We start from the raw sequence: 15,474 nt of genomic DNA, 5'->3' as shown, positions 1-15,474 counted from the left end.
CATGCACCGAAAAAATCGCGGCATTGGATGAGGCAATCGAAACAGCGTGGCGTGATGTCCTCCGTTATCATTTTTACGCCCTCGCAGGCTCTAATGCTTCCGTGCTGTCAACATGCCCGAACAATTAGTCTCGTTACCTATAAACGGGACCTCGATAATTAGCCTTGAAACGTCTGATCTTTGCTCAGAGATTTGCACACAAATCTTCGATGCTGTAAAACGCCGAGTTCGGACGGAAGTGGTCGGACTCAACTCGCTCTTCTCGCTGCTGCCACAGGCGGACCCGGAAACGACCACAATCGCTGCACGCGGAAGCGGGCGGGCGGCGCTCGGCGTGCGCCTCCCTCACTCTCGGCGCACCTCGCAGGCCTCGTCGTCTATCGACCGGCCGCGAAGAAGACTCGCCCCCCCCCCCCCCCCTGCCCGCGTTGGCACCGCAGCCCGTGCTGCATTCGAGCGACGTCACGGTTACTGAAGCACCATCGCGGCCGAGCGAACGCACCACGCGTGCGCGCCAACAGCGACGAAACGTCGGCACGACGCCGGGCGGGTAAATCGGGGGGGAACGCGAGCGGAAACTGCCGCGCGATCGACTGACTGGCCGGGACCCTCGAACACAGCCTCTCTCTATTTGTGCTGCTGCGGGCTGGTACGCATCGCGGAATTTTACGACGATTGTTTCCAAACATACCTGCGCGACCTTGCCAGGCCCCCGTCAGCCCCCTTTCTTTCGACCCCCCCCCCCCTTTCCCCCGTGCGCTTGCACGAGCGGGCCACGCATGTGGGTCAACCAAAGCGCGCATTGTTCTGTTGCGCCGATGGCCCCTTCTACGCCTCAGCTACGATCAGGAGCACCGCACTCGGTCAACGCAAAGAATAAAACACGATGCCTACGCCTTGCAGTGCCCGAGGCAAGCTACCACACTACGAGCGAGCGACCCGACAGCGAGCTTTTAACTCGGGGAAGACGCGTTGGCCAACGGAAATTCCTCTCATCGGCACGCGCGTGATAGCGTAATAGAGATCGATTAAATTTCGAGGCGAGCGAGTGGTTTCGATCATACGTGGCGCCACGCCCGCTTCGTTCGAAGGGAACCCTGCCCGTCCCCGGGGGCACGCGTGTCCGACGTGTGTCGCTGGCACCAGCTAAAGGGACGGAATTTTTCTCCCAGTTCCCGATCGCGTGCTTTTAAGAAATATGGGCAAGGCTGATCGAAGGGTCCGTCCGCCTCTTGGAAAGCTTCCTCGCGCTCTCTCTCACCCAAACGGGAGCAGGCCAATGTCACTCGTCCGCGGGATGAAACATACCGCCCGGCGCATCTACCAGGAGATGAGTGTTGCGCGGTGCCCGACCCACTTGAGGAGAAAACGCCGGGCACCATCGTTCCTTCATAGCGCACATGGGCGAGCGAAAAGGAAAGGCGGCCGTCGGGTTGACGACCGGGCAAGAGAAAAAAAAAAAGAAACAGCGTACGCGCGGTCCCGTTTGCGCCAGTGGGGCGAGACCGCCGGCGAGGCTCGCTCCCCCTCCGGTGCGTTCACCCCAGAGCGAGCACGCACGCGGCCGCCGGGCGTAGACCGCGCGCCGTGCGAACGCGCGTCGCGGGAGCCGATGTCGCCACCCTCCTCCCCGCGATATTTTTTTTTTTTTTTCGACAGTCCGGTCCACTCTGACCTCGGCACTCACACGACTCCGCGGAGGGAAGCGCCAAGCCCCCTGAAGGATGCCTGCGCCACGGGCTTGCACGCGCGTGGCCAGAACTTTGTCTTCGAGAAAAAGTCACTCGCTGTCGTCGCGCGCGTCTGCACTTTCTTCCCAACAAACGCAGCTCGGGTCGTCATCGCCGATAACCCACCCGTGCATAGCCGAAAGAGACGTCCACGAACAACCAGGTCGACGCGTGCCACGGGCGGAGGAGTATATCAACCGCGATCGCGCCCACTGGGTCACTGCCCTTCCACCGCAGCGGCGTCGCGCGAAGAGACGTCCAAAAACGGGGGAGGGGGGGGGGGGGGGCAGAGAACGAACCTGCTGCACAACCTGGCGACGGTTAAACGACGCCTCGACCACCAGAGCAGTGGCAGCAGCAGGAGACAGAGCGAAGTCGCGGCCACCCTTCCCCGCCGTCCTTCCCGTACACGCGGAGGAGGCGCGCTTGCTCGGCGATCGGTCCTGTCGCCAGGCTCGGTGCGACCACACGGCTTCGGCCGAAACGGGCGCAGAGAGGGGAGAGGAGGCTCACACCGAAAAGCAGCAGTTCGCCCCTCAGGAAGGAGCAGACCGGGCCGGCTCAATGAACTCGGCCGGGCGGCTGGCTCCGCGGAATGAGAGGGGGGGAGGGGATTCCCCAGCGGCGCCGAAAGACAAGACCTGAGGAGCCGGGGCAGCGAGAAGGCCGGGGGCCCGCCGCCCCTTTCGCGAGGAAAGACGGGGAGGTAACACTCGCCGTGTACCACCAACACACGCGGTGCGTGACGCGGCGCCACTGGGAAGGGCAACACGGCCTCTGTGCACCGGGGGCATGTCCGCATAACTCTCCGACACGCAACGTGTATACAACGGGCTCAAACTCTAATAGAGCTGTAAACAGATGTAGGCACAGTCTTTATGGCGTTCAGTGAATGCAAAACAGCGGTACAACATCGTGTTGATTCTTATTTTCTTCAGGATGACAAACAGCCCTTGAGATAACAGCTGCAAAGATAACATTTGTACTCCGTTCGGCATTGCTGGCAATTGCAGCTAAGACAGCACATAGCAGTTGCATGACGTTACCCAAGCTGCACAGCAGCATATAAGCCATTGATGAATTCGTGTAAATTGGTGAATTCGCAGCACAGTGTCATAGTCCCGTGCCTGAAAATGTTAAACCCGCATCTGCGGCAAGAGACTACGTGAGCGCGGGCACGAGGACTCGGACGCCCACCGGTACGGGTGCGCAGGCCGCTGCCACCATCGCCACCACGGGGGAAAGAACAGCAGCATTCCTGCGGCACACACAACGGCGAACGGATCGCGGGGAGAAAGTGGCCCGTTTCCGGTCGGGAGGAATCGCCTCTTCGTCGGGGAGGAGGAGGGCGACTACCCCGACAAAGCTAAGGATGAGACCGACGGCTCACGCGCGCCCTTACCTGATCCCGCCCGCCCTCCATCTCTCTCCTACCGGGAGCTCGGTCCCTCTCCGCTCTCAATGATTCCGTGCACCGCCGTGAAAGCCGGGTGCTTCCACCTCCCGCCGCCGCCGCTCAACGTAACGGAGCGCCTCACTATGAGCCGGAACCGGCAGCGCGAACGCACCTCCCCAATGCCGCGCTCAAGCAAAACGTCCCCGCACAACCACGCATCGACACGCGATTAAGGGCTCTTCAAGAGCCCAACAGAGTCCCACCTCAAAGCGAGAACAGCTTAAGATCACCAAGCTGAACATAAAGGAAAGATGGGCTCGTTGGTTTACGCTAAGCATGGTTTAATGCTAAAGAACTACGCCCAAGTTCCTTCTTGTGTTTCGGTCATTTGCGTTACCTTGTCACACGTTTACCTCGCGAAACACAGACGCCGTCAGCTATGCACGCAATTGACAAGACACCGAACCACATTCCCTCCTCTCATTCCGCGGTCTGGCGGCGCCTGTGCTTTCCTCGGGCGCCGAAAGAAAGAAGCCGGTTGAGGAGATGGCGGCTAGGAGGGTCGAGAGTCAGCCCCACTCGGTTCATTCCTTTTCTCCATCGCAGTCGGGCCGACCGGTCAATACACCACGCCCGACGACCCCCCGGTCCGGAATAGAAAGGATATGCGAGCGAGCAAGGGGCGAGGGGCCGCCAAGAAGGGGCGAGGTCGCCAGGTGTGCGACGACTCCACAACAAGGGGGGCTGCGTAGGATGCCAGCGGTGGTACACACACGCGTAAACTCGGCGACGGCATCACCGCGACGCGGGGCAGCGCCGGCATAAGGGCAAACGTGGCCGCGTTATTTTGGCAGCCGAGACGGAAGCCCGCCGGCGCTGCGAGCAACGAGAAGTAGGTCGCGCGACAACTCCGCTCTCGTGGCAAGGGAGGGGAAAACGAGCGAGGACGCGGCGATGCGCCGCAGCGAGCACGCCATCGGCAGGACTGCAGCGCCTGCTGCGTGGTCCGAGACAAGAACGCAGCTGGCGGACAATGAGCACGGAGCGTGAATGTTAAGCGCGACGAGCGCAAGAGGAAAAGTATGAAATTAAAAGCACCTGCGCGGGAAGGCGCTGCAAAGCTTTTGTTTTCTCCGGTAATGAGGTCGTCGACGAGAGGAAATCAAAGCTGTCGCTGGAATATATAAACGGCCACCGTTTCGCTAAGGCGGTGAAAACAGCTGTTTCGCGGCTGCAGAACCGAAACTGAGCGAGGATTGCGTTTAAGTTACGCCATAAAATACGAGAAGGCGGCCGAGAGAACGAAAACAAGGAAGAGCGAGAAACAGAAGATAAGAGCAGCACGCAGACACACGGCGGCAGGGCTTGGGAAAGGCGGCGGCGGCCTGCGGTGCCAACAACGGCGTCGTCCTGCGCACAGCGAGACCGCCGCCGAGGAAGCGAGAGGCGCGCCCCAAGGCCGGCCGCGAGCAGCGGGGGGGGGGGGGGGGGGGGGGGGGGGGGGGGGGAGATACGAGAGGCCGCGCGTGCAGCCGCCGAGCTGCTTCCGAGAGCGGCCGGCACGCGTGCCCGTCACGCGACGTCAACTCGTCGCGCAGCGTCGCGTCGGCTCCCGATGCGCGGTTCTTCGTGAGCGCTTCTCTATGCTCGACTTCCAACGTTCGTCGTCCAGGATAGGTGCGCGAGCGACTGGCGCCTCGCGCCGACGGTACACCGAGCTGACGTGACACGGCCGCTCGGGGCTACCTACTCTCGTGAATCAGCGCGTGTCCCCAAAGCGCCTACACTTTTCTTTTATTCCTTTTATGCTACCATTTTACCACTATACTGATCTTTCGGGCAACATGCAACGAGCGAAGAACACCCTATCAGACGAAACAGTCCAGTACAAATACTAACAACAAAGATGAATGAATACAGAATGCAGTAAACTTACTCGTAACTCGCGTGATCATTAAATATGATGGCTCGTAGTATCGGTGTCGCGTGCCACTCGTTACGTTAGCGTTTATTAGGCAGTTTTAGAATAGCGTAAGCTAAGTTAGGGTTTGCGGCCCACAATTTCCGTGACTTAACGGGGGATCGCAAGCGGTTAGCGTACGACGCATGCGCAGATGCGCGAGAAGCTAACGCAAAGCTTTGCGTACGCCATTCTAAAACTGCCTATAATCCGGTTCAAGTACTGGGCCACGAACGCAACACTGCACTCACCAACCTATATAAAGTGCTGCAGTCGCCAAACGTGCATTCGTACCTCCATACGATATTTTCAACTAACCGGCGCTTTCAACGCGCGTATGAGCCCGAAGCAACGACTGACCACGAGTGTCGCACCGACTCGTGCCTCCCCAACTCATCAGTCGACTGACGCGACTGGGTCGCCGCAAACTCCACCGTTAAAGGAAGGCGACGCGCGGCTCCGACAACCTCTACAGACCGATGAGGACCAGAGTATCCGTGCCAAGGTCGAGACGATGTTGCTGCGCGGCGCAATGGCGCGTGCATAGTATACGCGCAGATCGCCGAATACCTGCGCGCACTGTAGCCGAGTTTCACCAGGCCGCAAGAGCGCGGCGCTTTCGTCACACGACGCAACAAGCATCGCTGGAGCCGCGTTGCGTTCCTTCAAGCGCGCTGACCTTGGCCGAGTTCGATGCCTTTCGCGCCGCGGATGCCCGGTATCGCGAGAGTGACTCACCGCCCGGCGCCAAAAAAGAAAACCCCCTTGATTCGATGCGCCCTCAGAGACCACGTTTTGACTCGTCCCTCACAGCCCTCCGTCTATGTCGCACTAGACATTTCCGGTTTGAGGAGGGCACAGCCGAAAAAAAAAAAGTGTCAGAAAAGCTTCGAAATCGGGGCCGAGCTTTCCAGAACCCACTGACGACTTTCGCTACGTCAAGATGCAGGCACCAGCATGAAAAAGCACGAGCAGGCCTAACAGTGTCAACTCACGCTTAATATTGCGAAACGTGAGGGCAAAGGGAACCACATTTTTTTTCACTTCGTTACGTCTCATCATTTCAACTGTCCGCTTTTTTTTTTTTTTTGAGAGGCCCGATAACCAACAAATACCAGTATTTCATTTTTTCCTGCTTACTTAAAGATTCCCAAATAGAAAGACATGCCAATGAATTTTTCAGGGATCATAAAAATATCGGGCCTACAGCACGACCGGACAGGGATGTGTCGAATCCCAACCAACAGGATCGTCAGCTTGCTTTAGCCAGATTTCACTTGCATTGTACAGTATAGATGAGCACTACTCTCTCAAGTGATACTCGTACTTGAGATCCTCCCATCGAACGGAACAGGAGCGTATTCCGGTAGACGCAGTAGCGACGCCGCGACTCTCGTTCGCTATTCGCACCTGTAGCACGCGGCGGGTCGCGCTCTCTATAAAACGAAGAGGGGACTCACCGCTCAGCTCGGGCGAGACGAGGCCGCTCAGGTCCGGCTCTTCGCCGTACCAGAAGAGCCAGAGCTCGCGCCGGTGCTGGTGCTCGGGCCGCGCTACCCTGCGCCACACACACAGCAGGTCGGCCGCGAGGCACTTGGCGAACGACCACAGCACGGGCTCGGACAGTGGTTCCGCGCCACCGCCGACTGCCGGCGACGGGTGTTCGGTGCTCAGACGACGCCATTTGAGGCCACACAAGTCCGCCTGCGAGGAAACAACGTCAGCGGAACCTCTTACTTCTTGCCACGATAAAACATCGATAAACGAGGAGTTTTGCGACGTTTCTTTTTTGGCAGCGGACATTGCTCGCACGCCTACGCGTGATAACAGAAAAAAATTTTTTTTTTTTTGAACGTTACAACGCGATCTCAGATATACTTACGTGTTTGTATAGTATCATCTGGGTCGCAACGGTGTGTCCGTTCTATTCACATAAAACGTGTTCGAGTGTATTTCTCCTGTTTTTTTTTTTGTATTTTTTGCAATAAAAAAATAAGTGAAAGAGTAGCTGCCATTTCCTAGCGACGGCTAGCCATTTCCACATGGCTGTTAGAATAAAACTAAAATGTAAGGAATATATATATATATATATATATAATATATATATATATATATATATATATATATATATATATATATATATATATATATATATATATATATATATATATAATCGCTGTTGCAGTACCCGGAAGACACACGCGCGGACCACAAGACAAGTGCATTCATCAGAGTAGTGCTACACACAGGTTGTCGAAATTAAGAAGTTGAAATACCTCCAGCCACAAATTCTTGTAGGAAACCCGACGTTCGAGACCGGCTTGGTCTCTTCTTCAGGGGTGACTGTGCTGATCAGGGGGGCTTCGTCGCAGCTTGTTTTTGGCTCCGCCTTTCTCTTTCCCTCACATTCCGGAGGCCGTGCACGTAGATCGGAGGCATTGTTCCGAGGGACCGGTTCACATTCGCAGGTGTGTTCTGGATGTGCCCACGACTCGAGTAAGAGCCTCCTTCCCAGATTCCTTTCCGTTTCTATGATGGAAGCGCCCTCGAAGTCAATTTTGTGGTCGTGCTTCTCGCAATGCTCTGCAAGGGCACTGCGTTGCATTTCCATCTTTCTGACGTCGTTTTTGTGTTGGCGCATTCTTTCCAGGAAGCACTTACTCTCGCCTATGTAGCTCGCTGGACAGTCAGCACATGACACTTTGTAGACCACGCCCTGGTGTTGCTCCCGGGACGGTCGATCTTTCGGCCGCGGTAGTAAGCGAGCGAGCGTTGAGGCCGGCTTGTGGACCACCGTGACCCCAGCTTTTTCCGAGAACCCTGGCGAGCTGTTCGCTAGTTCCCGGAACATACGGGATGACGACTCGTTGGGCTGGTTTCTTCGATACCATTGTATCCGGTGGGGTGGCCAGCGTGGGGGGAGGGTCGCGTTTGTCGTTCGCAGGTGCGTCTCCGCGGTGGGGAAGCTGACCTTTCGGCATGCGGCGTGCCACACGGCGGATGAAAGCTGTCGTGTATCCGTTCTTTCTTAACTCGGCCACGATCCTCTCTTCTTCTGTGAGGGAAAGAGAAAGGCGGAGCCAAAAACAAGCTGCGACGAAGCCCCCCTGATCAGCACAGTCACCCCTGAAGAAGAGACCAAGCCGGTCTCGAAACGTCGGGTTTCCTACAAGAATTTGTGGCTGGAGGTATTTCAACTTCTTAATTCTTCTACCCAGCCAGACAGACTTCTGTCGAAATGTTTACATTTAAGGTTGTCGAAAGAGTCTCATACTGCATTATGAAATAAGCAGTGCCAATCTGAGAGGTACAGTGCCAACACGTGCCTAATAGCGCAAAACGCGAAGGGGAAAGAAAGGAAGCAGGTACGACTGTGTACAAACGACATCGACCTATGCGATAACGCTGATTGACAACAGGTAGTTGACAGGGCCGTAAGAACACACGGAAGTGGACCATCAAGGCTCTCACCGATTTTCAGTCAACAGGCGACCGGAGTCAAAGCTGTTAACAGGGCCTTTATACACGCACGCGTACATAATCGCACGCTACACTGCGTGTCATCTACCCCCTGAACTGGACTACAGTATAGACCGCTTATAACGTAAGTCGCCGGAGTCGCGAATATCCGCACTATAAGCGGTACCGCACTATAACCAAAACAACCTTTTCAAAGGCTGCACTTGCGCAAAACGTGTTGAGCATGTAGCCTCGCGTGTCCGATAATCGACATATGCGATTTGGGGCGCTTACAACCACTTAAATCTCCGAATGCATGTTCAAAAATTAACCTCCAAAGACCCGCATTGCCAACGAAATGAACACGGGGGAAAAAGCAAACAAAACAAAGTGCCATCGCGGAAATTCGCCGACTACGTTTCAGGCCACCTCGAGGTATGCGCATTACACAGAAACCATGTCGAATCGCGACCGAAATTTCACGTGCTGAGCGCGGTACCGATCGTTCGATTTCACGGGCGCGCACGCGATGTCCGAGACATTGCAATCGAATCCGGAACCACCATTCGAGAGTCGCTTGTGCCAACCATGCCCTCGTTTTCATTAACGATATGATTCCCTTCCCTTCAAGTGCAGCCATCGCAAAAAGTTTCGTTGATTCCGCACCAAACCGCAACTTTTATCGCCCGCGACCGCTACCGAAAAGCAACCAACGCTGATTAGGCCTAGCCTGCGGTTCAGCATGTTGTCGCGGGAAGTGTCCAAGACAACATGAAGGTCGGACGTCGAAAAGATCGCACTGAAGCACTAACCCAAGAACAGCGCGCGTGATACGAAGTTTGTGTTCGCGGCCGGGAGACCAACGGCGACAAAAGCCCGCCAAGCTCGTTTAAGTCCGCGCACTGGCAGAAAAGGCGAAAGCTCGCGTCATGAAGCTGCAAAGCTTTTCACTTTGCGGACGAGGTAGCAAACGCGATATCTGTAGCAAGTGTGATAACAACGACGCTTTTCCCGACAGGAAACTTACTTTAAAGCGCACTTGATGAGGACGCGATCGTACGTTCCACGCATTCCACGCGGAACGCGCTGCCGGCAAGCTGCCGCGGAGCCTTGCCGCCGCCGGTGCAAAGGCTACTCCGTCGCCTAGGCAACCACCATCCTTCCCCACTCGGCGAGCCCGCATAGCGCTGCCGCGGTCTTTTTCCTCCCTCCGCCCCTCGTTCGTTCAGTGTGCGTGCCCTCGCCCTTCGTAACGACCTCGTCGCTCCCTCCCCAGCGGCGTACCTCCTTTGAGAACCGTACCCGCTGCCGCGTTTGTCAGGAATATTTTCCCGCAACCGCATTATAAACGGTATTTCATCTTGGGGGACTGCACAATAAGCGGTATGCGTATACATGCGGTTCTATGGGAGGGTAAACGGGAGTCGAAAAAGACCGCATTATAACCGGTCCTGCACTATATGCGGTTACGTTATAAGTGGTCTGCACTGTATTACCTCAAGCTGACCCTCTCCGCGTTTCCCTCAAAGAATTTTTTTTCTCTCAGCAACTGAGTGGAAGGCAAACAAGAGGTGGATACGGTGGAAATTAACGAGAAAGTCCGAAAACAACGAAACGAAAACGGCGACGTGACCGTGAAACAGCTCGGAACCAATTTCTGGCAATCAGGTTAACGGGCGAGTACTTCAAATCGACATTCACCGACGCTGGCGCCAACGAAATTGCAACAAGACTGAGGGAAAAGTGAAATTGACTCCGTCACCGCCGCATTATCGGCTCAACTTCTGGTATATGCGGCGCAAGCGATCAGCGACGTAATCGTCGAGTCATCCTACAGCGCTTTACCCGGCAAATGACGGAGGACTAAGTAAAGGAGCTGGAGAGGGAGACAGGTATTTGCATGAAGCCCATTTCAGAGTTAGAAACTAAGAATAAAAATAAATAAAAGGGTGAGGACAGGGGAGAGTGGAAAGGGTGGCGACGGATCGGGCGTCCTCGAGGAAAACGCCGTCGGGGTCTGTTGCTGCGCATCGATCGGAGAGGGGTCGGCCGGAAAAGGGGGGCTGCCCAACCGCGGCGGCAGCCATCGATCCGCTTCAGCAGCAAAGTCATCCATCGGAGACTAGCGGCCGGGGTGGCAGAAATGCAATTAGAGAGCGCGCGCTGGTGAGAGCCGCTTTAATTAAACACGGCAGCAACGCGACGACCGGGGAGGCTGTGAACACCCAGTCGACTCGGCGTGCGACTCGTTTGCCTTCTTTTGACGAGCGTCGCACTTGCATACACTGTATCCATGAGACAAAAACCCGGGGTTCCCCACTTGGGACAGAGAGACCCGCTTCCACCAGCGGGAGTAGTGTACTGCGTCATCATCAACGCCGTATGCGACAAGCATACGCCAAGATGCCAAGCGTGACGACTACCATGTGCGAGACGATTCCATTTCACGCCCGAAAACTTCGTAATTTCATCGCTCCATCTAACCACTCCGCTGTCCTCGGCTACTTTTCCCATCTCTTGGTATCCGTTCCGTCGCTCCATCACGGAACATCGGTTTATGTCCGTCGTAATGCAAAGCATGCTACATATATGCTACGCCGAGTTTAGTGCATTTCGAACGGCAAAATTTAACGCCGAACTTTGCCAACAGTTACTTTTTACGATACTCTAGACCGATATTTCCGCTGCGCATATTTTAGCAAACAAAGTATTGTAATTAAAATACTAATTCAGTTAGTATGTGAACTTAAACTGCGCATGGGACGAGACACCAGGGTAGAAGTAGACAGGACGAATTCGGTTAGAACTCAAATACTATTTCAGTTAGTCTCTTTTTTTTTTTTTTTGGAAATGTACTCTCGGTTGCCGCAGAGGTGAAGAACTTGTTCCAGCTTTTCCAACTGCGTTTGGTCATTAGTGTCAAATGGCTTTCCACCCCTGAGCAATGTATGGGTAGGGGGGCCCTTGTCAGGCAGTTGCATCTGCCTTTAGCCCCTTCATCCCAGACAATGTCTGTCTGAATAAAGTTCAAATTCAATTCAATAAGACCAGGATTGCCAGTCCCATGGCGATAGAACCCGGACAATCCAGACCAAGATTCTAGGCGCTTAAAAGAGCAAGTGACTCGTCGTTCCTCCAACCGGCCCTGCCCTTGCTTTTCCTTTAATCGTGTTCTACGCGCCTCTACCACACGCCACAATCGGTGCCCGGAAGCCGCACAACTGAGAAGCCAATCTGTAATCGCACTTTATCCCAACCTGCTACCGCGATCACGCCGCGGCACCGTTCTGCTCTACAGGGGCGTACTCCCCCTTCCCTTGACGGCAGCCTTCCAGCAGCCAAACTGGTCCCCATAAGGTCGACCCCCATGCGTCGGAGGCCGCGATCGTGCCCTTGCGAACGCGAGACTGAATCCGCAGCGCGCACTCTTCGTGATTTGTGGCATAATATGACGAAAGGGTGAACACATTACAAGACGTGTTAGACAATTCATTTTTGCGGTGCCACGAGCAGCATCCCGGCGAGGACGTAACTGGTCGAAGAAGCATCTACAATAAAGGTGCCGCCAAGAATAAAGCGACTAACAGTGTCTGACGTAAAAAAAAAAAAAGAAATTACATACGTCGACAATTTTTTCGGTAATCACACACACACACACGCGCGCACACACACACACACACACACACACACACACACACACACACACACACACACACACACACGCACGCACGCACACAAAGACGTTGGTTAGATGGATTGCATGAACACTGCACAAGGATGACAGCGCTACCGTGAACTTTGGGTGGGGAAATAATAAATATAAATGAAACGATGCGCATTATATCCTAGGATTCCGCAGCTGAAAAAAAAAAAAAAAAAGACGGCTTGACGAGTCATTAAGCGGAAGCTTAATACTATGACACTCCTTTTGCCAGGGACCACAAAAGCCCCTTACGACAACCGAAGAGTCAATAAAAAAAGAGAGTAGCAAGATAAGGGTTCCACGAAGCCGCTACTAAACGGGGCCGGCTGAGACGTGGGGGAGAGAAAATAACACGAAAAGCAACATCGGCCACAGCGGAACGAACGTGTGGAGACCACGTCGATCAATGGACTGCACTCTCGCTCGCCGCTCCCGCGGGCGCCGCGACGCGAAGGGATAGGCGCGCACAAGTGGCAACTCGGGAACGACGGCGTCGTCATAATCGCCTCACGCGCAGCGCAAGCTCCCCTAGTAGCGTCCATCGCGTTTCCTTTACCTCCCGTTTTAAGAATCTCGCTAACGACGAGAAATCCATACAATAATAATTGCTCGGGTTTCACGTGCTAAAACCACGACATGGTTATGAGGCACGCCGTATTAGAGGGCTCCGGAAATTGCGAGCCCCTGGGGTTCTTTAACGTGCACCTAAACATAAGTATACGGGCTCCTAGCATATTCGCCTCCATCGAAAATGCGACCGCCGCCGGAATCGAACCCACGACCTTCGGGTCAGCAGCCGAGCACCATAACCACTGTACCACCGTGGCGGCCGACGACGAAAAATTCAGTCAACCGGCCTTGAAATGCGAACTGCGGTGGAGGCAGGCCGGGAATGCGATGAAACTGTTCGGGCTACGGTCTGCGAGTTATTTAAGCTAAGGACAGAGCGGCGGGATTAGCCCCGCCTTCGACATCGGTCCACGACTCGACGCAGCGCTCGAGGACAGGCGAACGCTGTCAACTGCCAGGCGACAACGCCACGCGTCGGAGCGGGACACACCGAAGCCGCCCGCTCTTGCGTTCAGCGTCGGGGAGAGGACCCCGCGGCTAATCTGATCGAGGAAGGGTGCGCAAGCAGCAGCACCGGCCTCGGGGCTCGGCGCTCCGTGGCATCAGAGCCCAAACACGTGCGGCGGCGGCGGCTGCCTGCCCGCCCGTGTCACAGCCACTCATCGATTGGCCAGCCGCGCTCTCCCTCGCCCATCCATTCACGCGGATGGTGCGGATGCTGCCCCGCCGCTCTTTTCGTTCCCTTCGGAACGCGATTACGACCGCGCCCTCCGTAAGTGCGTTTCGTGCGGCTAGAGACGCAGCGACGACCATACCGATCGTATATATTTGCCAAAAATGGATTTCTTTCCCGAATCAAGTGCAGCAGGAAAATTCAATGTTTCCAGCACCGATGTTTCGACCGATGCCAACGCTTTAACGAAAGGGGCTCAGGGAGAAAACAATGTGCCGGAGGTGGCTAAAGAGGCTACAACTTTCGCTTTAAAAACCTTCGCACTGAGCTAGAAGAAGAGCACGCCATACAAACACTGAATGTGGCGTCTCCATGGGTCTGTAATCTCCCTCCCTGCTTCGTTAACGCCACCTTAAGGGACACTAAAGAGAAACAATTAATCGGTTTAGATTGATAAATTGTACTTTGAGAACTATAATGTCTATAATTTCACCATCATAGGTGTATTAATAAAGCAAAAAAATGAAGTTCTAAGTTTCATTTTTAAATTTCGCGCCAAAATCTCCACGCGTGACGTCACGGTTTTCAGTGTATTTATCGTCTTTTGGCGCCATTGGCACAGCAAAATTTCCTCAAACTTGGTATGTTAACTGTATGGCCCTCTCAGAGGACAGTGTACTTCTTTTTTACCATTCAGGAACTATGCAGGCCCTAATGGGCGCCGTCAAAATATGTGACGTCACGGCGAATGGTGCGGAAACTTCAAGGTGGCGTCGCCGCCCACATTTTTTTTTTTTTTTTGCGCGAATTCTCGCTTACTAAACGTATTCTCGGCGCAAGCGTGGTGTTTTCGGTAACGTGAGAGTAGTTTACTAATACGAGAAAAATCGTTTTGCTCTTTGGTGTCCCTTTAACAGCTGTGGGAACTACTACGTTTCAAATACAAGTGAATGCTTCACTAAAAGCCCGAAAAAATATACACCGAGACTTCAGAAAAGAATTAGTCGCTTCACTCAAAGGAAATGACGCACGACTCAGAACGCGCGGTTTTTCAAAACGACCTCAGAGATTAGGCGTCGCCCACGGAACGCCGGGAAATCTCGGAGGCGATGCGCTGCGACATCGTATCCGCTAACGACCAGGTGCGCATGTCGTCTGCTTGGGTGCCCTTTCAAAGCTGCTAATACGAAAAATTATGCGGTGCCAGCACCGAAGTCTTGCCAAGATTTCTTCGGCAGTACACTTACAACCAAATTGGCCAAACCAACACTTCGCCGTAGTTTTTAATATCAAGCCGCGCAACCAGCGCCCCGCCACTACGCCTCTTCATTCCCCCTGCACGAACCGGGTTGGCAACCAACTCGGAGAGGAAGCGAAGGCCGGCCAAACGCTCGTTTACCGGAATGCAGCCTTGCGCAGGTGCACCGGCGTGTCTGTGGCAAAACAGGCAGCGCGTGACGTCGACGCCGCCGCGAAGGACGACGATGCTTCTCGATAAAAGGCGCCAGGTGCACGTTTAAATGGAAGTCTGCCACTGCACCGGCGTTGAAGTACGTCAACCTCTTCAGATGATGACCTTTATTGGAGTCCCCCTTTGAAACGAAGCGGCGACAAACAAGCCACCCAGCCGGTTTGTTCCAATCAGGTTTCATATTACATCTATTTGAAGCCCAGTAGAACACGCAATGACGACACTTGGCGACGGCTAGGCCAACTGCACGGTCAGCCTTACGGACACTAAAGGCAAATAACAATTTATATGTCAAAGTGAAAGGTAAATGTGTGAGAACATCTAAAACGTCAATATTATCAACGAACAGCAGTGCTCTACTAATCGAGAAATTAAGGTATATGTAGAACACGATGTGCGCCACGAGTGGGACATTTTGAAAATGATCCCGACGACGTCAAGAGCCCCGAGTACAATTAACCACCAGTAATCAAACTAGTTGCGACAATAAAAGAACGTTCCGTGCATCACAA

At 54.4% G+C, this 15,474-nt stretch overlaps 1 protein-coding gene across 3 annotated transcripts in view; it reads right to left on the bottom strand.

Moving 5' to 3' along the window:
• Positions 1–15,474, bottom strand: part of LOC119389486 (mediator of RNA polymerase II transcription subunit 13-like) — a 121,860-nt gene that overhangs the window by 81,816 nt on the left and 24,570 nt on the right. For all 3 annotated transcript variants that reach the window (XM_037656773.2, XM_037656774.2, XM_037656775.2), the window contains exon 2: positions 6,547–6,790. In XM_037656773.2, coding sequence (XP_037512701.1) covers positions 6,547–6,790 — 244 coding nt within the window. The remainder of the gene's footprint in view (positions 1–6,546; positions 6,791–15,474) is intronic.

The sequence above is a fragment of the Rhipicephalus sanguineus genome, chromosome 4, assembly GCF_013339695.2.
Source record: "Rhipicephalus sanguineus isolate Rsan-2018 chromosome 4, BIME_Rsan_1.4, whole genome shotgun sequence".
In the NCBI taxonomy this organism is placed as follows: Eukaryota; Metazoa; Arthropoda; class Arachnida; order Ixodida; family Ixodidae; genus Rhipicephalus; species Rhipicephalus sanguineus.
The sequence above is the reverse complement of the archived record's forward strand: the minus strand, read 5'-3'. Positions and strand labels throughout refer to the sequence as shown.